This window comes from Herpailurus yagouaroundi, unplaced genomic scaffold (assembly GCF_014898765.1).
Source record: "Herpailurus yagouaroundi ecotype Mexico unplaced genomic scaffold, PumYag 142, whole genome shotgun sequence".
NCBI lineage: Eukaryota > Metazoa > Chordata > Mammalia > Carnivora > Felidae > Herpailurus > Herpailurus yagouaroundi.
This window is the reverse complement of record NW_024412397.1, coordinates 54,668,203-54,694,327: the sequence shown is the minus strand read 5'-3', so window position 1 is coordinate 54,694,327 and position 26,125 is coordinate 54,668,203. Positions and strand designations below refer to the sequence as shown.

Genomic DNA, 26,125 nt, shown 5'->3' with positions numbered 1-26,125 from the left:
CAAAGTTGTTAGTCCTTTCAGACCTTCTTAGCGATGCCAACTGCAAGGCATGTGTTATTTACAGGCTCACATGTTAACTCTCTGTGCTTGTTAATTTATTAAGGAGAAAATCTAGTGCAAACAGCACCACCACCTTCCCTACACTCACGCACACACGCGCGTGCGCATACACTTAGCAAAGACGGCACAGCAGCTATCTACCAGGGACGCTAGTAACTGAAGCAGTGGCATTGTCACAGATGGCCCCCATCATAAGAAGTTCTTGGCACTGTGGCAAGGAAGCCTGAGCAGGAGGCAGCAAACAGATTTGTTCCCAAATACACGTGAAACCCATTCTTGGGGACGATCAGGATTAAGTGGAGGAGGAGCAAAGACGAGAGAGGACTAAAATATCACCAGACTTGGTTATTAATTGTTAACCTTACCGCATTTATGCTCACAGGCTGGGGGACCCCAGGATATCTGTGTTATAAAAAATAAAGGCATTACTCCAGACCCATCACCTCTAAAACTGGGCTCAGTATCTTTCCTACAAGCCTCCTTATTCTGTGTTTCCTACCCCTGTAAATAGCACCACTATCTACCCATTATTTTCAACCCAGAAACACGGGGGAAAACTTTGATTTTTTTTCCCCTCTACCTCACCCCCACATCTCGGAGGCAGGCTCACAAAAGTCGGTTGAATGAATGAATGAATGAATAGGTGGTTGGATTCATCCCCAAGTCCCGTGAATTTAATTTCTATTCACTTCTCTCCATTCTCTCTGCCACTATCCTAGTTAAATCATTATCGTTTCTCACCTAGATGATTACAAATACCTCCTAAGTGGTCTTCCCACCTCTGGTTTTCCATTAATCTAGTCATTTGTATACTAGCTCACATAATCTTTCTAAAATGCAGAGAGAATCACTGAATCTTCTGCTTATCAATCTTCAGTGGGTCCTCCTTACCCTTGGGACAAAAAGTCCACCTCCTTACCATGACTTACAGGGTGTGACGTAATCAGGGAACTTTTTCCTTCACAGCCTCTCTTCTTCACATTCCCTGTGTTTTTGCACTTCAGTCCTCCCTGAACTACTTTTAACTTTCTCATAGGTGCTGTGTTGTCCTGCTCAGGGCCTTTGCACGAGCTGCCTCCTCTTTGGTCTCTTCTATCCATCCAGCTCAAACTCCTGTCTTCTCTACTTAGCCCCTTTTCAACTTTCTCGTCTGGTCTGAGACAGCACTTCCTCCAGGAAGCCCTTTCTGACTGGCCAGATTTGAACCCACTCCCCTCTCCCCATCATTCTCACAGCGTTATTTCCGTACCATGCTTCTGCTATTTTATGCCAGATTGCCTATTCCGCTAGCCTATCGGTTCCGTGAAGGTAGATAGCCAGTCTCTTAGTCACATCTGTGGCCACGAACAAGTGAAAGTAAATTCCATGTGAACACATGAATAAATACTTGGACTCCTCAACAAGCTTTATTACCCTTTGTTCTGATGAGGATGCAGAAACCGAATGCAGTGTTTCTTTGTTACCCATTCCTACAAAGTCCTGTGCTACAGCAGTTCACATAAATTCTTCCATCTTCTCGTTCTTATTCCCATTTTATAAATGAGGCCACTGAGGCTTAAGTTGCCATAAATAACCCTGATACTAAGGCATGGGCCGCTCATTGTGATGCTAGGGGTCAGCTCTTTCTATTCTCCACATGGCCCACTACATCCATAGGATGAGAAAACATTTTAATCTTAAAAATAACTAATAGATAAAGGGCGCCTGGGTGGCTCAGTCGGTTAAGCGTCCAACTTTGACTCAGGTCATGATCTCACGGTTCGTGAGTTCGAGCCCCGCAGCGGGCTCTGTGCTGACAGCTCGGAGTCTGGAACCTGCTTCGGATTCTGTGACTCCCTCTCTGCCCCTCCCCCCCACCCCTGCCCATCTCTCTCAAAACTAAATAAAAACATTTAAAAATGTTTTTTAAATGAATAATAGATTGATCACTGGCTTTTTGGCCTCCAGTAGTCTGCTCTGAATGTAGATTTTCCTTATTGTTAATCTGAAAGTACCTTTCTTTGTGCCATATTCTTTATTCTCAGGGTTTTTTCTGCAGGCCCTCTGTCTACAGCGTTTTCTGCCTTTCTTGCTCTCTCCATAGTGAGAGTCACTGGACCTCTCATTTCTGTTTCATTTCCATTTGTCCTTTTTTTGGGGGGGGCTACTTTAATACTTTTATTAAAGGTCATAAAAGTATCCAAGAAGATCAATAAATGTGATACAATGATATATATCCTAATATGAAGAACTTTCTTTCAGTACCTTGCTTTGCTTCACAATAGTCTATTGTCCTTTTCAGCACGGATTCCGCCCCCCCACCCCAGTCCTGCTCCCTGATTACTCTCTCCAGAGCACTTTTGCCTGAGCTCAGTTATTCCTTAATGTTTGTCAGCCGCAGCCTGATGTCAGACTACCTACGAGGCTTCCGCTGGCCTTTCATGGGAAAAGCAAATTACTGCTTGTTACCCACCCAGCTGCTTAATTAGCAGTATTCTCTGTGGAAGAAACATCTAGAAGTAGAGCTAGAGAGGGAACGTATACCGCGGCGTCTGGGAAATGATCCATGTTGTGCTGACCATGACAGCCTGTGGTCCCCGAGATCCAACACCCGGATGCCCAGTCACAGAATGGGAGAGACGATAAAGCAGTGTGTGCACAGCAAATGCTTTCACGTTGGACAGACCTAGGTATGAATCCTCTTTCTACCGTGTTTCTATCCGGTAGCCTTGAGCAAGTCCGCGAACTTTCCTGTGCCTCAGTTCCTTCATCTGTAAGACAGAGGTCATAATGGTGTCTACCTCAGCAGAGTAAAATCTCACCATGATGACAGGGTTGGTGGTTGACATAGATAGATGGAAAAATAGCCCAGATATGCCCATGTCTTAGTCTCAGGAAATTGTGGCTGTTACCTTATGTGGCAAATGTGACTTTACAGATGTGATTAGTCAAGGATGTTCGGAAGTGGAGATTATCCTGGGCTATCTGGGTGGGCCCTAAGTGGAGTCACGAGCGTCCTTGTAAGAGAGAGGCAGACAGAGATCTGAATGCAGAAGAAGGCCATGTGGCCGTGGAAGCAGAAGAGAGATTTAAAGATGCTCTGATGCTGGTTTTGAAGACAGAGGGCAGTGCCTTGAGCTGAGCAATACAAGGAACACAGCCCTAGAAGATGGAAAGGCAAGGAAAGGGAGTCTCCCCCAGAGCTGCCGGAGGGAGCTCAGCCCCGCCCAGAACCTGGTCTCCACTCAGCTCTGGCTCCAGAGCTGTTAGAGAATAAATGCGAGTGAGTCGTTTTAAGCCACTGAGCTTGGGATCATTTGAAACAGCAGCCTCAGGAAACTAACACAATGGTGATATTTTGGGAAATGCAAGATGACTCCGAGTGAGCTGATAACATAAGAAAAGTGACATCACGCAGGCTGATGATGGGGTGGAGAGGCCCTCTAGTTTGAAAGGTGTGGTGGGAGGTATCAGGGCGCCTGCTGTGTGTTAGAGGGAGGCCAGAAGTAAAAGGGCAAAGGGTGAAGCCATGTGCAGGGATTTTAGACGCAAACAGAAGCACGGAGAAGGGAGGGCCGGACGGTGACTGAGGGTGTGATGTGACAGGGAGGGTAGGGAGCAGATGGGGTTCGGGAAAGAGTGATCAGTTACGAAGAAAGGCTGGCTTGGGGAATTTCCCTGGGCAGCGAGGATGCTGAGGCAGTGTGGATTTTAGAAGAGAGGACCTGTGTCCCCTAAACAAAAGGAGCCATTTTCTATTATTCTCAGTGCCATATTACTGATAGAAAAAGACACTGCCAGGAAAGGGATTCTGAAAAAAGATTTGTGGTGCTTTAAGCCAAGTCAAGACTATTAGCAGGAGACTGAGTGCCTTCGACTTCGTCTATTTCTAGCACTACCCAGAGAGGTGTAGGCTGAAGCGAAGTTAGTTTCATTTGAAATCTCCACGTGTTGTACATAATTTGGTGTTTCCTACAGAACACATTGTGCCTTTTCACACGGCCATGCCTCCACGCATGCTAGCTCTCCTCTCCTGTCCTACCCTCCGCTGCCTGGACCCAGCTGGCAAAGTCTTGCCCATCCCTCCAGCCTCGAGTCAAGTATGAGCTCCTTGAACCAGCTTCCAGGCTAACTGCACTGGCTAGTTCCTATTCGCTACCAGTTTCGGCACTTCGTTGTCACCACACTTAAATGACTGCTGCTCCCTCCCCTCCACTAAGTTCACCTTTCCCTCCTCCTTAGACAGAGAGGTCCCTGGGGGCAAACACCAGTCTGTGGAGAACACTTCTTCTGCACCCCCAGGGCTTGGCATGCAGGAAGCATTCAATAAATGCAAACGGTTGCTAAGAAAGTAGATCTTAAATGTTCTCAGCACAAAAAAGCTTGGGTGGGGGGGGTGGTATGTTTAATCAACAGAATGAGGTATTAGCTAAAACTATGCTGGTAATCATTTTGCAGCATACATCAAACCAATACGTTGTATACCTTAAACTTACACGATGTTGTATATCAATTATATCTCAAGAAAGGTAGAAACAGGAAAAAAGAAGATTTGAGGGGGCTTCAAGAACAAAAAATAAATGTGAACAGATGGAGGGATGAATTGATTCACTAATTGTACCTTATGCGCAGACTTATCATGGGGTAAAGAAAAAAAAAAAAGGGTTATCATGGGGTAAAAAAAAAAAAAAAAAAGGTTATGCATCCCAGAGCCAGTGTCTAAAGAAAATAAGGCCTTCCATCCAATTCTCTTCAAAGTAAGAAATCATAAAAGTAAATAGCACCAGAACTCCTTCGTGCATGATACACGTGTTAATTGCATTATCATCTGTTGTATAGTTCACATGACAATTCAATATCTGGTCTAGAATTTAAGAACAGATTTTCTTCACCTTCCAGATCTGATCTGCCATCTCCTTTATGACATTTTTTTAAATCAAGGCAGACTATAAAAGGAAAATAAAGTACCATGTTAAATGCACATAAATTTAGGGGCACCTGGGTGGCTCAGTCGGTTAAGCGTCCGACTTCAGCTCAGGTCATGATCTCGCGGTCCGTCAGTTCGAGCCCCACGTCAGGCTCTGGGCTGATGGCTCGGAGCCTGGAGCCTGCTTCCGATTCTGTGTCCCCCTCTCTCTGCCCCTCCCCCGTTCATGCTCTGTCTCTCTCTGTCTCAAAAATAAATAAACGTTAAAAAAAATTTTTTTTTAAATGCACACTAATTTATTTTGAAGCAAGGTTTTTTATTAAACCACAGGTTGATTTTTACGTAGTGTCTTTCACATTTGAGAGCAAATTGTCTAAAATTCACAATTGTTTTCTTAAAAAAGATAAATTTGTCATGTGCCATGGATGCTATTACTTACAGATGCTACTATTATCTTTTTATTACAAAAATAAAAGTGAGAGCAGTAGTGAAACGTGTCACGATCACATGTGGAATAAAATGATCTTATGAGAATTAAATACATCACTAATAAATTGTCAAGTGATTAAATATGCACGGCATCTCCCTACAACAAGCATGCAACTCAGAAGGCCCAATTAGTATGCCCAAGTCTCAGGGACAAATCGTAAACTACTTTATCTTCGTCCTACATCCATCTGAATATTTAGTAAGTTTAGAATTGCATAGTTAACCTGGCTCTAAGAGTTTACTCTTTACTCTGAACAACAAAGTTGCAGCTCGCTACCAAACAGGGTAACTCTGGGGGAAGGTGAAATCCTACACTTCCCATATACATCCATGTGGACTTCCCGTGGGTGGAAGGCACAGTGTCAGACATCACAGGCAACACAAATACCTGTCCCGACCATGCCCACTTTGCAACTGCTGGGCAGTTCTAGTGGTATTTGCTTACAAACCACACAATGGGCTATTTCGTAACAATCGAAAGACCCTGATCAGCGGGACCGAAACTGATCAATTGCTAAAAAAAAAAAAAAAAAAAAAAAAAGTTGCCTTGAGAAAAAGAACAACTAGCATTTTAGGATTTCTTTATGTAAAGTCGACTAGTTGTATTTTTGCTGGCTTTCGCTACACTAGAATCAAGCCCTCTGCTTCTGGAAGGAGAGTGATTTTGTTGTGCTAGGGCACCAGGAAAACTCAGTTGTTTTACCCATTCACTGAAGCTTTCTTGCTGCAGATGGGTGGCCATTATTTCTGCCTTTTGCCTCTTTACCTCCTCAGTTTTAATTCCCTGGCTCTGTCCCAATCTACATTGTTTTTCAATTGCTAAGAAATTAGATATCATCAGCTAGTAATGTGCCGGTTAAAAACTTTTTTTTTGTCTCTTTTCCAAACTGTCATGGAATGTAGAAAGAGGAAAAAGTTGTTAGTACTTGCTGCATCCCTCACTGCACAGAACTTTGATAATCCAGGGTACTTTGCTCTCTTAAAATGAAATTATAAATGATATTTAATGGTTTTTAAAAGTTTGATATCGGGGCGCCTGGGTGGCGCAGTCGGTTAAGCGTCCGACTTCAGCCAGGTCACGATCTCGCGGTCCGGGAGTTCGAGCCCCGCGTCGGGCTCTGGGCTGACGGCTCGGAGCCTGGAGCCTGTTTCCGATTCTGTGTCTCCCTCTCTCTCTGCCCCTCCCCCGTTCATGCTCTGTCTCTCTCTGTCCCGAAAATAAATAAAAACGTTGAAAAAAAAATTAAAAAAAAAAAAATAAATAAAAGTTTGATATCTAATGCTTTTTAAAAGTTTAACAAAACTGTTAAAGTTTTATTAACAAAGAGGAAACATTTGGGGGCGCCTGGGTGGCTTGGTCAGTTAAGGGTCCAACTCTTGATTGCAACTGGGGTCATGATCTTTTTGTGAGTTTTAGCCCCACATCAGACTCTGTGCTGATGGCATGGAGCCTGCCTGGGATTCTCTCTCTCTCCCCTTCTCTGTGCCTCTCTTTCTCTCTCTCTCTCATTTTCTCTCTGTCTCAAAATAAATGAATAAACTTAAAAAGAAAACAGAAAAAAAAAACCCAAAGAAACATTTCTATAAAGTATAAGATTAATTAATGTCCATTGCAGGGGAGGGAAAAAAAAATAATGCCCATTGCTTGCCAAAATTAATATATTCATGTTAGAGTCAGAAGTCACATACAAATAGAGTTGAGAAGAGTCATAAGTGGGAATATACTTAAATTTCACCATACGTCTAAGTGCTTCATTTTTATAGAAAAGAAATAAACACTGTAAGTTATTGAAGAGGAAGAGCTAATTCATTATACTGGAGGTTTAAACATAAAAGGGTAGGAAGAAAGAAAATAACATATGCTTGGATTCCAAAACCCTGTTACATCATAACACCCAAAATTGGAGAGAAGATGGAAAACATATCTTGCAAGCCTCATCCACATGTTTGGCACCCCCTCACAAAACCCCTGTGCCATTTTATTAACACACTTTCTCACATGTAGCAGTTGGATCTAATGAGAGGCTGAACCTTGCCTTTCTGGTAGAAATTGATTTATTTTTCCCCTGCATTCTGAGTTCTCCGGGAGCCCGCCCCAGGCCTTCCAGAGCCTGCTTCATTGTTCGTCATTAGTATTTATCACTTTTACAGAATGCCACGGGGTGCTCAGAACTCTAGCGTGCTATTCAAAAGAAAACACAAAATCCCTGCCCCCGGGGGTGGGGGGCGGGGTGGGCCCCAAACCATTAAAAGCATTCAGGGAATCTAAGAAAAGGAAAATACAATCGTGATGAAACAATGTGTCCAGTAGGAGAGCCATGCAGGCTACCTTTGAGAGGTACATTCCAAGGGGAGAGGGAAGAATGTGTGGTTGAGGACTCTCTCCTTCCTAATCTGACCACCCTCTGCGATGACTTCTGGTCAGTGCGCCAGCTCAGAGCAGGAGCAGGTGGCAAGCCCGAAATGGAGCAAGCCAGGTATTCAAGTCACATAACAGGAGGGGCGAAAAAGTGCAATGCCTCCTCGGTGGGCCGGCACCACTCACCTGCCATCTGTGTGACAGCATTCAGAGTCAGGAGGGTGCTTGAGAAGGGAAGAAACAGAATCTAATCCCACTACCTTTTACGAGTACTCAGAGAAAACATCTATAAAAACTGAGGATAAAAATGTTGCATAGTGATGTGCTCTCGCACAGACCTGATTTCCTCTTTCATATCACCCAATAAATGCAATTTCCTCCTAAAGTGTATTTTTTTTAATAAAGAAAATCAGTAGGATTCTACGATAGGTATATTTTTCTGGGAGGGAAAGTGATGCATTTGGTTTCATTTCCTCCTGGTGTCATAATCCTTTGCCATCAGCAATGCTACCAAGATTGGAACACTGATTTTAATATTTCGTACTTTAATTGACTGTAGTTCTCCCGTATATCTACTCAGTTTGAAATTTTGGATGACAGTATGTTTTCAGCTCAACCTATTTTAATTCTTATTCTAGATTCTGTGGAATCATATGACAGCAGGTTTAAGGCTGATATTAACCACTTCTTATTTTTGGCAGGTTGGTATAAACATTATTAAATAGGTCTATAAAGTCAGGTAAAATATGCTCATGCCTGCCACGTAGCATACACCCAATAAATAGCTTATGAAGGAAAGATGGGGGGAAGTACATAATTAGAAGGGTGAACGAAGAGAAAATTCTCCATATGCAATTACAAGAAACTCCTTCTGTCCAGGTTTAGGTTTCCGTTAAATTCACTACAGTCACCAAAAAGTAAAACTCAAGTGAGATGCCCTTATGCATCTGGCGATGGCAATTGGTTCCAAAAGTGCTAGAGTTTGTAGGTTAGAAAGGAGAATAATTTGTGTGAAGTCCTGCTGACATAAAACTTGCCTTTCTTATATAACATAAATGGTAAATGTGGCATTAGAGTTCTGCTTCTTTCTCCAAAGGGTATTTTTTAAAAAGCACCCACAAATGTCATCCCATCTATTTTTAAGCAGAGCACTGCCGGGGAACCAGCTGAATCGTGTAAACCCAATGGGAAAATTCTACGTTTAAATAAGCTATTCTACCTCATTGAAAATAAGTGGTGCAGACTGACACAGAACATATGGGTTTTTGCATACAGTTACGTGTAAGTGTTCTTAACTTTGAATGTAAAATCCCAGCCCAAGCTGGAAAACAGGAAAGCAAAATATATTCTTTAGTAATGGCTCTCTAACGATTCCAACTTCTGATTCTCCCACCCAACTTGTATCAATTTCCAGTGAAAACCTATTCCTTGGGTTTTCTTTGCAAGAGTCAGAGCAGTATTTGTAGATTGAGACAATGTAACTACAATAGAAATTCTACAAGAGAGACCTACACTAGCTGTAAATTTGGGGGGTTTTCATAGATTTCATTTTTTAATGGATTTGGGGTTTTTCCACAAATTTCTTAATAAACATTATATATGTTAATTCTGAAAAAAAAATACAAACAGTAGAAAATGATATAGAGTTAGAAGGAAAAGCCCCCTGTTTCCCAGTCTCCCCATGCCTACTTCCTAAAGACAACCATGACTATTACCATTTTAACATTTTCCTTCTGACATTTTACGCATGTATCCAAACACAAAAATATACGTGTATATGTATATATACACAACATATATGCGCATTTATTTTCTTTCTTTTTAACAAGCCGTATGATACTGTAAGTTAATATTCGGCGCTTGACTCTTTTAACTTTATAATTATGTTGGTCTTGTTTTCATGGCAGTATATAGAGATCAACTCGTTCTCTTTTTCTTTCTTTTCAGACTTTTATTTAAATTCCAGTTAGTTAACCTACAGTGCAATATTGGTTTTGGGAGTAGAACCCAGTGATCCATCACTTACATACAACACCCAGTGCTCATCCCAACAAGTGCCCTCCTAACACCCATCACTTATTTAGCCCATCCCCCACCCACCTCCCTCCATTAACTCTCAGTTTATTCTTTTTCTTTATGTTTATTTATTTATTTTTGAGAGAGAGAGAAAACTAGAGCACATGCATGAGTGGGGGAGGGGCACAGAGAGGAGACACAGAATCCCAAGCAGGGTTCGGGCTGTTAGCACAGAGCCTGACCCGGGGCTCGAACTCTCGAAATGTGAAATCACGACCTGAGCTAAAATCGAGAGTCAAGCACTTAACCAACTGAGCCACCCAGGTACTCCATCCTTATCTTTAAGTGTCTCTCATGATTTGTTTCCCCCTCTCTCTCTTTTTCCTCCTCTGCCCATATATTCATCTATTTTGTTTCTTAAGTTCTACATACGAGTGAAATAATATGGTATTTGTCTTTCTCTGGCTGACTTATTTCACTTAGCATAATACACTCTAGCTCCAGCCATGTCGTTGCAAATGGCAAGATTTCATTCTTTTTGATTGCCAAGTAATACTCCATTGCATATACATATATATATGTATAGATATAGATATAGATATCTATATCTATGTATATATCTATCTATATGTGTATACATACATACATATACATGTATACATATCTATCTGTATGTATAGATAGATACATGTATATCCATCTATACATACAGATAGATATATCTATATGTATAGATAGATAGATATATCTATATATATCACATCTTCTTTATCCATTCATTAGTCAATGGCCATTTGGGTTCTCTCCATAGTTTGGCTGTTGTTAATAATGCTGCTAGAAACATTGGAGTGCATGTACCCCTTCAAATATGTACTTTTATACCCTTTAGGTACCTCATTCTTCTTAATAACTGTAAAATTCTTCATTATATGGGAGTATTCATTCCTTTAGCAAATGTTTAATGCTCATCTACCATGTGTCAGGCACACTTTCAGACACTAAGCATACAAAATTGAATAAGACAAAATCCCTGCTTCATGAAAAAAACATCCTACTATATTTTAACATTTGAGGAACTAGAATATTAACAATACATATTGAGCACCATTAGTCACTATCACGTTTGTGGCTTTTACAAACAGTGCTGTAATAAGTCACCCAGTAAATAAATCTTGATGCTAATTTATCAGTTGAGTAAATTGCAGATGTTATTTTTATTCATTCAGTCTTTCAGTCAATTCTTTCTTCATAGTATCAACTTCTCCAGGAATGGATTGTGACTTTTTCATTGTTAATTAAATTAATGCAGGAATAGGGGCGCCTGGGTGGCGCAGTCGGTTAAGCGTCCGACTTCAGCCAGGTCACGATCTCGCGGCCCGTGGGTTCGAGCCCCGCATCAGGCTCTGGGCTGATGGCTCAGAGCCTGGAGCCTGTTTCCGATTCTGTGTCTCCCTCTCTCTCTGCCCCTCCCCCGTTCATGCTCTGTCTCTCTCTGTCCCAAAAATAAATAAACGTTGAAAAAAAAATTTAAAAAAAAAATTAATGCAGGAATAGAATTTTTATACTTAGGGACTCTACCTTTGTAAATCTACCTCCTCAAGTAACTTAATAAAGATGTTAAAATTTATCTGAAGTGAATCCTTCTGAACCAGCCTATGATAACGCTCCGAAGGGGAATTAGGTCAAATGAGCCAGTTTCTCTCCACTTTTATTGATCATATGTGCTAGAAACTTCTGATTTAAATATTTCACGATAACCAAATACCTTCCGGACACAATTTTTATGTCTCCTTTTGGTTTCTGTGTAGCATAAGAACAAAGGAAAGATGTCTTTGTAAATCAAACAAAACAAATAAATATATTTCTCCATTCGTAGAAAATTATGCTTTCTACAAAATTGGGCAAAAAAAATCAATTTCTATTTCTATGATTCTCATTCAAAAACCTATCCCTGAGTTTCTATTGTCTTTATGCCCCATATATTTATTACAATTGAAATCAGGTCAAAATTTACATCTAGGAGTGCCTCAGACAAGAAGAGAAGGAACGCCAATTGCCAGATAGTGGGTGCACCAGGGAGAAAGTAGCCTCACCCCCTCTACCTCAGTGGTTGGAGGGGAGGGTCCTCCATTTCCTGCCTCCTATTCCACGATATCCTACCCACCCGCAGAAAGTATTCTCTATGTTTCAGACTTCCAGTGACATCAAAGACATTTGACCAGTTTGGGTAGAAACTAGGAAGCCACTTAAATTTTTTTTTTCTAAGAACTATGTCCTCCTAGGAAAAAAAGTTCTCTGTGGACTTCTGACACACAACGGTTTGTTTTGTTTTGTTTTGTTTCATTTTCTGGCTGTTATCCAAATCTGTCTCAGGGAAAACAAAAATAATTCCTTTTCGTCAAATGGGATATCATAAATGGAGCTTAATTTAATGCTCTTCTATTAATTCAAAATTTTTACTCTGCACAAACAATTGAAAACTTGAGTGGGAGGCTAAGTGCCCACTCATCCAGCTGTAGTGAGGAGTGTATGAATTGTGTATGAATTGAGCAATCCATATGCATTGTTACTAGGGGAAGCATGAATAGTTGAAGAAACTGAATCAGGTCAGTTTGACTTATAACCGGAAAGGTAGAGGAAGGAAAAAAAAAAAAAAAAAGACCCCAAACAACCTTTCTCAAAGTAAATTTATCTGTGGTATTAATGTCTATAGGTAATTCACAACTCCTGTTACAGGAAAAACGGCACCCTTGAATTTGAAATATGCGTATGTGTTCATGTGCGTGTGAGAGAGGAAATACTGAAGACGGAGTTCCCGTCAATATTTGGCAATAGAGGGAATAAGGGGGTGTGCGTGCCATTTTGCAAAGATTCTTTTACATCCAAAGATGATCATTTACTCTCTTGACTAAGACATTCTTACCTCATTACAGTTTTTTCTGAGAAAGGTTGGCATGATCTGGGTTTTTGATATGAAACGCAAGCCATGTGACACGTACCTATCTTTAGAGATCGATGCCACCTTCATTGCTCTATTACGGTCTTTCATTTGCACAGATTCCTGGAGTCAAACAAGTAATGACACAGGCTTGACACAAAGAGGGAGCTCCCAGAGACGGTTTTGTTATGGTTCTTCCCTTCTACACATAAAGGCCACCCTCCATTTGTCCTCTGCATATCCAGATGGGGAGATCAAGATAGTGTTACCAATCATGAAAAGCCCTCATGCAGATTAACCATCTTTCATTTTGTTGAGTCCAACGGATGGATAAATAGTTGCAATATAATGGAGCTGAAACACAGGTCCGAGAGAGAAGAGAGCTGAATTCTAGCTCAATTCTGCCACTTAGTAGCCATATAAACTGTAGCTTACATTCTAGGTGTCAGTTTCTTTGTGTGTTAATGATGATATTTATCAAAACATGATTTGAATAGGTGCCCGTCTAAAGAAAAGGAATAGAATTGGAAAAACTGAGTGTTACGCTCAGGTTTCCTTATTGGCAGACATCCTGTAATCTTTATGATGCTGATATGGACAACAACTCTCTAAGAGAACGATATAGGATAGAGCATGTCCTTGAAACCCTTCTATCTTGAAACCTTCTTCCATGAGGCACATCTGTGGATGAGTGATCCATGGAGTGTGTTTTCGAATATACTGGGTAAGATGGCAATTTTAGATTCTGCTTCTCTGGTCCTGCCACGATCTGGTGATGGGGCTGTGTGGGCCTAGTGGCATTCCACTGACCCTGCTGTGGAATGTGGTTGTGGTTCCCTGGAGACCTTCACAGAAAAAATCCAACTTCAGCTCCCTGGAGGCCACCAAGGCCTCTCCTCTGGAGGCTGGTCATATGTCCACCCCCTGCCAAATCTACTACAGATACTATATCCACCCCCATCAGCTTCTTCATGGACAGGACCCCTCCTGACATGTTACGTTGAGGTCCCTCTTACTTGCCCACGTTGGATGCCATGTTTCTTCCCCACCATTGGTGGAATAAAATCCAAGACTAAAGACCCCCACACTTACCTCTTAACCAATGAATAAATCAGGTATAACTCGGGTAATATAACAAAAGATTTCAGAGCACTTTTATTTTATCTTGTTTTCCTGTATCTTATTTGGATTATTTCTTATATCTTATCTCCTATATCCGCTTGGAACTGGGTACGGAGACTGGAATAAGACATAGTTTCTGCCAGATGAATATCATCCCTCCTCTCAAGTTGCTTACAGATTGGTGGGTGAGACAGCTTTGTCAATAAATGGTCCTAAAATATTGTGATAGTTCTACATTAGTAGTATGTGCAGGTTGTTACAGTAAATTTTTTTTTTTTTTAGGTTAGCTATATAACTGTTTGACTAAGACAGGTCATGGTGGAATTCCTGGCCTTTTAGAATGTAGAGGGTTTAAATAAAAGATCTGAAGCTGTGATTTATTTCATGCGGAGTGACGTTTCAGGTGACTAGATTTTCCTGTTCGCTTGCCGGCAAGAATCAAACGTTTTGTAAACGGCTTCCCTGCTCTTAAAAGCCTGTCAATTAAATTCATGTGTCCAGTGCTCTGCTGGGCACTGGATGCGAAGCTGGCAGAGCGGAGTTTCACTCTCCTTGGATGGCCTTTGTGGACCTTCTGAACAGCTCATCAGGGAGCTGGTGTTTACACTTAGGTCTCTGACCCAAACCGACTCCTTAGAAGAATGCACGGAGCACACACGGCTCATAACCGAAGAGAATCCATATAACAATGAGCACTGCGGTGACCCTTTTTGCCTCTGGGGTCCTGCGCCCACCACCCCAGAGGCTGCCACTTGAGGCCCCAACTGTGACGGTTAGTTCTGTGTGGCCACCTGGCCAGGCCAGAGTGCGCAACTATTTCATCAAACACTAACCTAGATGTCACTATGAAGGAATTTTGTAGATACGACTAACATGTACCATCAGTTGGCTCTAAGGAAAGATTACCCCTGATGATGTGGGTGGGCTTCCTCCAATCAGTTAGTTCAAAGGCCTAAGAACAAAGCTGAGGCTTCCCTGAGCACAAGAAATTCTGCCTCAAGGCTCAGCTCCTGCCTGACTTTGCAGCCCCCCAGCCTGCCCTAAGGATTTCACACCCGTTGCCCCCCTACAACCACGTGAGCGAATTCCTCAAAACAAACCTCTGTTTTTTTCTGTTCTGCTCTGAGAACCTTGTGGTTGACCCACCGTCCCTTACATGCCAGCCTCTGGGCCGACCCCGGAGATTTTCCCAAGTGCACTCTCTTCCCCATCCGAAGCCCCTTCCCACCCCTACGCTGAAAAGGCCTTGAAACTATTACATATTCTATTACAATTCATCTCTGTTATGAATTAAATAGGCTGTTAAAAGATGTTATGTTCATTGGACTGAAATCACATGTCTGGGAAGTAGCAGTCAAATTTGAATCCAGGTTTACCTGATTCCAAACTCTATACTATATTCATTGCACCATGTTCCTCCCCTGTAAGAGAATAACTACCTGGGTAAGAATTACCTGGTAGGAAAATATTCCATTTTTTTTCTGTGCCACTTTTGTATGTGGAAGGCTTTAAACATTACCTAAATGAGAGATGTGTCATACTGACATCAAATATCTTATAAATTAGATTAAAAAGACAGGATTGTTCTAAGGTGAATGGAAGCCTTTTTTAAATGTATTTATTTATTTTAGCTTTTAAAAATGTTTTGAACCCCACCGCTCCTGGCCCTCGGAGGCTGATACATCAACAGCATGCAAAGCATTTCAACCATCAGGCTGCCTTGATCTGGCTTTGCAGAGGTGGTCCTGACCTATCTGATGGACTCCTTCCATCTACTTAGGCACCCCTGACCCTAGCCAGTGCATTCTCTGACTCTCGGCTACACAGGGACCCAGTCAAAAAAAGGACGCTCCCATCATCCTCATTCTGCAGTTAGAGAGCTTTTAAGAAAGATTCTTCTACAAATTTTCAGTCAGTGAAAGTAAAGATAACTAAGAGTCAGAGAGCTCAACTCTAGACGTATTACTTTAGGGTCTCAAAGCTGTCCATTCAACAAACGCATATTAAACATTTACTTCATAGGAGGCACTTTGGGAGAAACAAAGATGAATCACATTGCCCTATGATTAATAATGAACGTGGCAGTTGTTCTGTGCCGGACGTTCTAAAAACAGTGCTTTTCACGCCAATGAAAGCAACCAATTAGTGGCTAGTGAAATCAATTCAGTGGGTCACAAACAGCATTATTTTTAATTAAATAGAATACAATAGAAGAGAATAGGAAAGAAGATACAGTACAAGGCACGCAGAGGTTAAGTCTTTCTTTCTTTTAGTTGTATGTGTGCATATACTGGTTTCTAAAGGCAGATGTATTTCTTACCATGAAAGGTAGTCAAAAACCATTTAAAAGCTACCGAAAGAGAGAGAGAGAGAGAGAGAGAGAGAGAGAGAGAGAGAGAAGAAAACATAAGCTTTGCTCTCAAGAAGCTTGCATCTTGCGGGGAAGACAAAGGCAATTAATGAACAGCAGAACCCTTCGTCTAAAGCAGCCGATGACTAAGGGGTACAATGAATGTTGCTGATTTAGTGTTCCTATGAGATTTAGGCCAGGCAAAACTCACCGTGACAGCTCATTACTTCTTCCTCCTTGAAAAATTCCTCACTTGGCTTCCAGGACAACATACCTCGCTGATCTTTGTCATACTCCCTTGCCTATTCCTCCTTAGCTCCCCATCTCCTGTGGTTGGGTCCATGCCAGGTGGGCACAGTTCTTGGACCACTTTTCTCTACTACCAACACTAATTTCTTAGGTCACTCAGTCATTATCTGAGCTTTAAATACCATGTGAGTGCCCACATTTGTTTTTGCGGCCCAGATGGCCTGAACTCCCAGACTTGCATATCCAGGGCCCTATTCAACCTCTCTACTTGGAGGTCTCATGGGCATCTCACACAGAATATGTCCCACAGTAAGCTCCTAATCTTTGTCCCCCAAGTGCGCACCTCCCTTGGGTTTTTCTCATCACAGCTAATGGGAATTCAATTTTTCCAGCTGGTTAGGCCAAAAATCCTGGCATTGTTTTTGACTCTCCTGTTTCTCTCAATTTCCACGTCCAAATCATCATTGAGAAGCCTCTGGGTTCTATCTTCTCCTCACCTCCTCGGCTACCACTATTTCTCACCTTCAACTCTCATCTGGTTTAGTGCATGAGCCTCCAGATTCTTCCCTGGAGTCTACCTTATCCCCTCTAGCAACCTCAACTCAGCAAGTCGAATGATCCCTTTATTTATTTATCTTTTTTAAGTAGGCTCCATGCCCGGTGTGGAGCTTGAACTCATGATCCAGAGATCAAGAGTCCCATGCTGTACCAACTGAGTCAGCCGGGTGCCCCACCAAGTGATCCTTTTAAACCAGGACTTCTGGTATCTCTCATCAGAACCTCCAGTCTCTTCCCATCTCAAGGAGTAAATGCCACAGTGCTTACAATGGCCTGGGAAGCCCAGTGATCTGGACCCCATGCCCACCCATCACCCCTCTTGTTCTCACTTCCTGTCTCCTCTCACTCCACTTCCCCACCAGCCTCCTCAAGGCAGCATGGCAGGCAGACCTCCCCAGCGGGACCTTCTCGCTCTTCTTTCTGCTCCGAGCACTCACCCTACAGATCTGCAAGCTGACTTCCTCCCCATTCAACCCTTACTCAAGGTCACCTTCTCAGGGAGGCCTCCAGGGGCCATGCTCTGCAGCATGGCAAATGGCACGACTATCCCTCCTCCACATGCACACTCTGCTCCCCTCTCCTGCTTTCCTTTCCTCTATGCCAAAGCTCACTATCTAACGTACATTTTATTCACTGTATTCATGCCTGTCTTCCTCCTTCCCCATTCTACATTGCTGTACCCCCAGTACCTAAAGCAGTGCCTATGTTACAGTAATAGGCTCAATAAATGTGCACTGGATAAATGAACAATGGCTTTAAAGTATTTGCAAAAGTCACAAGAGAAATGACACCTTTAACTCCAGCTTAACCACCAAGTCGAAGAAGGTAATACCAAAATAAAGTTTGGTCTAAGAAACCTCACCTCAAACTCTACAATGAATACTCCCACTGGGACATTTCCTTTCGATGGAGCCTGAGCTAGTTTAGAAATACTGGTTCAGATAGCTACTGAATGTGTGATACTCATCTATGTGCATGCTCGTATGACAAGTTCTGTTAGTTCTGTATCATGTTGCCTAGAGGAAGTGGGTTGAAGTATAGCCTTAAAAGTACAAATCTCCAAAAGGCAATTTCCCCATATGAGATTATTAAATGGAATGTTGTATTACACATGTGCCTAAAGACACCCCAAATATTATTCCAGTCTTTCAAGATGTCAACAACTACATTCACATAATTTGAAAGAGGATATTTAATTGAATTAGAATGAATGGTGTTCATGAAGGAAAGAGTCTATCTTGGTCCATTTGAATACAGTATACTTTTTTTTTAAGTTTATTTATTTATTTATTTTGAGAGAGAGAGAGAGAGAGAATGAACAGGGGAAGGGCAGAGAGACAGGAAGAGGAGAATCCCAAGCAGGCTCCATGCTATCAGTGCAGAGCCAGAGGCAGGGCTTGAACCCATGAACGGTGAGATCATGAACTGAGCCGAGATCAAGAGTCAGACGCTTAACCCACTGAACCACCCAGGTGCCCCTGAATACAATATACTTTTAGGTGTCATGAATATAACTTGGAGTACAAAGACCAAACAGCACCAAGGTGCACTAGTAATCAGATGATAGTGATTTTTTAAAAGAAGGGTGTTCTGAACTTTTTCTCTTCTCAAATCTATTGTTTTTTTTTTCTGCTATACACCAAACAGCTAAGTTAACGGTTCACGAGGGTAATAATCTATGAGCTCATTTGAGAAAACTTAGTATCCCAGACTTAATGGTAAACTAAAGGAAAATATTTGCTGAAATCTACTGCAAAAATTTGTAATTTTGAATTAAGTATTAATACTGGAGTTGATTGACTTGAAATTTTGTGGACTGCAAACTAGCTGTTCCAAGATTATCAGACTTGAAGTTCTAAGCACAAAAGATCCATAGTCATAAACATTGACAAGCAGTGGGGGCTCAGAACTGCTGAGACACATAGAAGATTTTACCCAACACTGAAGTTCAGTTCTGATGAACTACATTTGGGCTTCTATCTACCTCAAGAGGAAGATCACCAACCTTCTACCCACATCTCTGCTTTTGAGCACCAGGCACAGAACTCTAATTTGCCTCAGGGAATTCAAGTTTTGGAATTATAGCTACAACCATAGGGGATGTAGTGGGCAGATGTCGTCACGCATGACTACACCACTAATGGGAAAATATGATGGCTCATCTAGCCATTGCAAACCACCAGATATGCCTCCAATATGCCTGAAAGACATGTGAGAAATGAGCAGTTGCATTAAAAAATAAGAAAGGGCTCCAGGGGTGCCTGGGTGGCTCAGTCGGTTAAGCGTCCGACTTCGGCTCAGGTCATGATCTCACGGTCCGTGAGTTCGAGCCCCGCGTCAGGCTCTGTGCTGACAGCTCAGAGCCTGGAGCCTATTTCCGATTCTGTGTCTCCCTCTCTCTCTGACCCTCCCCTGTTCATGCTCTGTCTCTCTCTGTCTCAAAAATAAATAAACATTAATAAATAAATAAATAAATAAATAAATAAATAAATAAGAAAGGGCTCCAAACTAGCTCATCTCCTATAAGTCAACGGAAATAAATGTGAGATACTTACTAGAGACGTAAACCTATGTTGTTTTTAATCTTGTTCTCTTTTAGGATGCTTGTTTTCTTGCTTTTATTTCACGAAAACTAGTAGCCAACTATAACTGCTGGATGACAGGTGTTCTGTGGACATGAGTTTTTCAAGTCTTTTGGTTCTTTCAAGCATCTACCCCTCTCTACTTGTTACGGTTTTCAAAATGTTACAGCGTTATAGCCCCCAGTAGCTTAATGCTTGAGTTTTATGTTTAACGGAAAATTGCTGTTTTGAAACTTATGGACAGCAAAATGATATGATGAAAAGAACATAGAGATTTGAAACAAACCTGCCCTCCAACTCTAGTGTGACTTACCAGCTGTAAAATTTAGTGTAAGTTATTTAATAGCACCGAGTCTCAATTTTCTCATCTTTGCAATGGGATTAATAACAACAGAGGGTTTTGTATTGTATGAGGTAATATTTGCGTGTTGGGATTATACAATGGCCACTAGCAGGCCCTAAGGCTAGCTACTTCACTGTGGATGTACTGCACGAGAGAGGAAATATCTTTGACCCAGCATTCCAAGCAATGGTGGAGCGCTTGCTCACCGAATAGGCTTAGATCACGCACGCTCTCAGCCTCAAGCCAAGCAGGGAATGTGATATGCTAATTGGCTTAGCCAATCCTCAAGTACAGTTCCTTCTGGGGAGGAAGGGTTCTCCAGAGCAGAATCATGGGGTTGTAACTACAAGAACCAGAAGTAGAACCAGGGCAGCAAACCCCACAGATGTCCACCACCATCAAAATACAGGGGGGACAATGAAGAAAATTAACTTTCCTCCCCTGGCCCGAAATTACATCAGAATGTGGTATCTTAGCTACTACTTCTTGATGTGGAGTCGTAGACAGCAGCCCCTCTGATGTCAGCTATCACCTCAGTAACATTTTCCACCGGTCGCCAGGATCCCTCCTCTCCTTTGAGGGGTCACGGACCTCGCCCCTCACATTTCTCCCACGATGCCTTTTCTCAGTGGCATCCATGCACTTCATACACATGTACGTTCAACTCCTAAGGAACAGTTTTACCACCGGGGAAGAAGATTTTTAAGAACAAAGGCCCAAACCCAGTAGATAATTCAAACGTACTGAAATACTCTACTCAGCTTGACTTGCGCTAAAGCGATTTTTCCCTTTCCTTCACTTATCCCCCAGATTTGCCCAATCCACTTAAAATTTGTAAATCCCGTTGAGACCAGAGACTGTGTTCTATAAAATGCTTTTGGTGTATTTACCCGGCACCTACTATTGTGCTAAGTACCCTGTAGATTCCTATAAACGTTGGTGGGTGAGGATAATTCCATAGGGGCACAGTGAGCGAATCACCATGGCCTAGTACTGTTTACAAAGTTCTATTTGAGGGTGTTTAATAATTTTTATTTGGAGGGTGATGTAGCAAAGGGTCTAATAAGCCTTATTTAAAAAGAGGTAGGTATTTACTCTTGTCCTTAAAAGGTAATTTTTAAGCAATCTGAAGCAAATGAAGGTTTACACCCGCTTTGGGTTTCATGGGGAGTTAGAAAGGGCGGTTGCCAGAGAAATCTGATTGGAAAACACCAGTCAGGCCTTGGGATCTGCACATCGCATAATTGTAATTTTCCTATTCTTGCTCTTTTTTTCTGCTTTTTGCTATGAGAAGAGCAAGCTTAAAAGGCTACAGGGACATTTATGCCAAGTCGCATTTGTCAAGTTGAAAGCTGTGTGGAGCAGAAAAGCAGTTCTCCCAGCTGTAAAGAAGATGCAAAGGACCCGAGTGAGTAGGGAATCTGAGAGCTCACTAAAAGTGCTTAGAAGGCCGATACATTCACGCCATTTCTGTAACAAGTTGTAGGCAGGCACTTGAAATCCAGGGTGAAGCCTCCTTATCACTGGGGTGCATCCAGGCCCCCCAAAGCCATCCTTGAAAGGTGTCGTTGTCCTTCAAGTTTTCTACTCCCCGCAAAGCTGTCCATTTGTGTTTAAGCGCTGATAACAGCAGTTGGTCAGGGCACCATGAAACAGCGAGACAGCAAATGCTGTTTTACTTCCTACTTAGGTGTCTATTACTTTAAGCCCTCCTCATTGGTGCTAGCAAGTTAATGACAAGATGATATTTATGCTTATTTCAGTGGTTACATTTTATGTTTATTTTAAAAATACAGTTGAGTGGGAGCATAAGCTCCATTTTTTTTTTTTCGTTTATTTGTTCAGTGACTCAATCAGCATACATTCATCAGAGGCAGGGTGATATTAAAGCTGTGATGTCAGACAAATCCAGACTCCTACTCATTATTATGACCTTGAGCGAGTCATTTCCGCTTTTGGAATCTAAGTTTTGTGGCAGTAAAATGGACATAGCAATGCCTGTTTCACAGGACTGCTGGAAGCATTTAAGTAAGGTATCTCTTCCAGCCCTCTGCGATTATTCCACAAATGTCAGATTACTCCATATATATCAAATCCCTAGCTCTCCTTTCATAAATACAGTTTTTCCTCCCCATATTTATCCTTCTTCATGAGCTCAGGTAAGACCAAGTAGGTTGACCCCCTCAGCCATAGCCCAGCGCCCTCATTTACCTGGTGCCTCTAATAGAGATACTCAATTGCTGAAGGGATCGACATGCAAGGGTAGCCTTGCGAATACCAACCGATTATCGGTGTCCACCATTTTAACCACTGCTCCAACTTGCCATATTGTCCTTATTTCTATCCCACCAATAAAATGCCTCACTTGTTTCTCCTAGCTTCCTTGGTTCCTGACGAAATAGAACTTTAATTTCAGTCCCACCTCAGCCTTAGATTCTTGGGTTTTCCTCCCAAATGTCTGCCATCCCGACCTGCTCACAGAATTGCACTGGCCTACCCTGGTATATTTCAGGACATGTGTTCCATTCCTGCTGCCCCAGCTTTCTAAGGGTCTGCATTCCTTTTGTGGCTCTCAGATTTCCCAAAATCTCACACATTTTCATTCCTCCAAACCTCACCATCCAACCTTCCATCTTGAGATAATCCGCTCTCCAGGAGTCACCCACACATGGCTTCATCTTCCAGCCACCATCTCTCAGACCATCACTGGCACAAAATGCCTGACTCTATCTACATGTAGTTACACTGTACTGACTGCAGCCCAGCAAAAGTGGGGGACTGAAACCACAGGTCCTTTGGAAGAGCCTTTTAAAAGTAAGCCTTCTCTTGTCTGAAATAGTATTTCTCATAAATTATACTTAAAGGCTTGTAGTCTTTCATTTGTTTTATTAACTTTTTTTCCTCTGGACAGAACTTAAAACTATACGGAGGGTTTTTTTTTTTTTTTCTTATCTGAAATATGTATTCTTTAGATTACCATAAAATAACAATTGTTATTCAAAAGACAGCCAAGATCTGAATATGGAAAGGGGGGGGGGGGGGGCAGGGTGGGGGGGGTGCGGGGGGAGGGGAGGGTGGTAAATCCCTGGACTGTGACAGTAGACCCCATCTTGGGTATAGTATCAACCTATACTAACTACTAACCTCTCTGGACTTCAATTTCTTTTTTTGACAAGCTAAGATTATAATACTTCTTCTTATCCTTCAAGGTAGTTGTAAGGATCACGAGACATGTGAGCTTCTGTTTGTTTGCAAAAGCATGGCGCAGATGAATGCTAATTATTATTATCAATTTGGTCACTATTAAATATGAACATTAAGTTCTATAACCAGTATCCCAGAATACAGCCATGTCTTGTTTTTATTTTTGCACATACTCTTTAAAAGGCATTTGATTCTAAGATAAATTTTTCATGCTTTGGCATCTTTGATACTGGAATGAATCATATCATCTAGGGAGAGTCAGAGTTTAGTTGGTGGCATTTCTTTCTTTCTTAGTGGCACAAAAGAACACCGAGGGTTTTGCAATGATATCTTAGATTCAGGACAATGTGGCATTTGGATATTAGAGGAAAGCTGAAGGAAGTAAGTGTACTTTGTCTTTTCAAAATGGAAACTTCATTAACCAAGTGGGGATACGAGCCCCCAAAATCAGCAAAATGTTTGAGACATTCAGAACGGAAGGTATTATCTTGGATCATATAACTTTTCAAGGTTCCTCATGGGAAAGACTTTTTAAGGACCCCTAGTTCATCACAGCTTTTCCTCACAGATCTCCCAGAACGAGTGTGATTCTCTTTTAACTGAGTTTGGGGAAACCTAAAGGAGAGGGGAAATGGCAGCACCAGAAGACAGTCTACTTTTAAAGATCCTAAAAGAGAGATAAATACATTTTTGTGTATGAAATTTTTATATTTTTACATAGGATAATATGTATATTATATTATAAAGTATATAGTATGTAGTATATATGTATATATATATATATATATATATATAGTATATTCTTATACTAGAACATCTACATTAAAAAAAATGTTTTTTTTAATGTTTATTTATTTTTGAGACAGAGAGAGACAGAGCATGAGCAGGGAAGGGGCAGAGAGAGAAGGAGAAACAGACTCTGAAGTAAGCTCCAGGCTCTGAGCTATCAGCACAGAGCCTGACATGGGGCTCAAACCCATGGACAGTGAGGTCATGACCTAAGCCAAAGTTGGATGCCCAACTGACTGAGAAACCCAGGTGCCCTGTAGAACATCTATCTACTTTAATGAGCCGAAGATCCTCAGCTAAAATACCGCTGCTTTTTAATCCCCAATATATTTATGGCTGGCCGTACTTTAAAAGTAGCCATAAAGAGACAGCTTTCTAACCTTTTTCTCAGATTTTTATGATGTTTTGAAGTCCACAAACTATATTCACACACATTATTTCTATTCATTACACCTCTATTATCACCCCCATTTTAGAGATGGAAAATCTGAATCAAAGAAGTGAAGTGACTTATCCAAGGTCACACACAGTGAGTGAAAACAAAGCTGTTGTTGGAATTCATTCATTCATTTAGTGTCACGTTTACCCAGAAACCTCTGGTCTTTCTGGCAATGTACTAAGCCCTAGAAATAGCGAGGTAAACAGTAACAAGTGTGCCCCCCCCTTTTCCCTTTCAACCCCCCCCCACCACCTCTGTGACTCAGCACTGCACAGAGCAGAACCTTCATGCAGCCCAGAGGCCCCCTCACCCCCACCTCTTGGCCTTGACAGCCCTCATACATCTGGAAGGCATAGGTTTGGGGTCAAAGTTTTAAAACAAAACAAAACTTTGAATACAAAAATAGTTCCTCGGGAGGTGTTTCCTTTGTTTGTTTGTTTGGTTGTTTTTTTTTTTTTTTTTTCCTCTCTAAAACTTCTGCTTTGTAAGCCAAAAAGAGGCATTTAGGATTCAATCACTGGGAAGCCAGGCAAACTTCCAGTGGCCTAAAGGCTGCAGGCTTCCCTCTCAATCCTGCAGAATAGAGATGAGACCCCAGGACAGAGAGCTGGGAGTACTTCCTGATGGGAACTCTCACTTAAAATTGATGGGAGTAGACAGTATATTAGGACTTTATGTTTTCGCTTAATATATTTCAATTATTCCTGCCCCTCCCTTGAGAAAGAAAATTGGAAGCAGGCATCAGAGTCTTCTTGGAAAGCCAATGTCATCCCTTGGGGGGGGGGGGGGTGGGGAGGGAGTGTGTGTGTGCTAACAATAGTCCAGAGCTTCCCAAAAATACCTTTGCTGAACACTCCCTATGCTCTTGGGCACATTACTTCATTTAATCCAGGCATAACTCTATGGGTAGGAAACAGACAAGAAAATTGAGGCCTGTACCTAGTTACTGACACAGCAGGAACTCAAACTTCGGTAGTCTACATGTAGATCTCATACCTCTGACCCTCCAGCAATACTGCTTACCTCATTTCAGTTGCCTTACCTAGTAGTTGGAGAGATGGCACAAAAACACATAAAACAAATAGTGTATATAAGTGCCATTGTGTGATTATGCACATTAAGTATGCAGAAGGAAGATGTGAATCAGGTTTGGGGCCATATAGCCTTCAACACAACCATACAACTCAGCCCTTGTAACTTGACATTAGCCACCGCCAATGTGTAATGAATGGGTATGGTTGTGTGCAATAAAACTTTATTTGTAAATACACATGGCAAGCTGGATTTAGTCTGTGAGCTATAGTTTGCTGACTCCTTATGTATGCTATATATATGCTCTCTCTCTCTCTCTATATATATATATGCTATATATATATATGCTATATATATATAAATATATATATGCTATATGCATAGATTTCATTAAATCTATGCTATATAGCATATGATATGTGCTATAGATTTCATTAAAAAGATCAATTTAATCTGGAACAGTTGGAAGGAGCTTTAGAATTTCTGAGTTCAGCCTGGAAGGAAGTTTTGAGACAGTCTTACAAGACCCTACATGATCTGGCCCCACACCCCTAGCCTTTCCTTGTATCACTTTCCTCTTGCTGGGTACTCTCCAGTCACACTGTCATTTTTGTTCCTAGGCTTTAATTACACACCAATCTTATTCTTACTCTAGGGACTCCATGCTGGCTGAACCTTTTGTCTGGAAG

General features: G+C 41.7%; 1 protein-coding gene across 12 annotated transcripts in view; it reads left to right on the top strand.

Moving 5' to 3' along the window:
* Positions 1-26,125, top strand: part of DLGAP1 (DLG associated protein 1) — an 898,848-nt gene that overhangs the window by 600,885 nt on the left and 271,838 nt on the right. For 2 of the 12 annotated variants that reach the window (XM_040479304.1, XM_040479305.1), the window contains exon 2: positions 21,267-21,380. The exons of the other annotated variants lie outside the window; for them this stretch is intronic. In XM_040479304.1, coding sequence (XP_040335238.1) covers positions 21,267-21,380 — 114 coding nt within the window. The remainder of the gene's footprint in view (positions 1-21,266; positions 21,381-26,125) is intronic. 12 annotated transcript variants of the gene reach the window in all.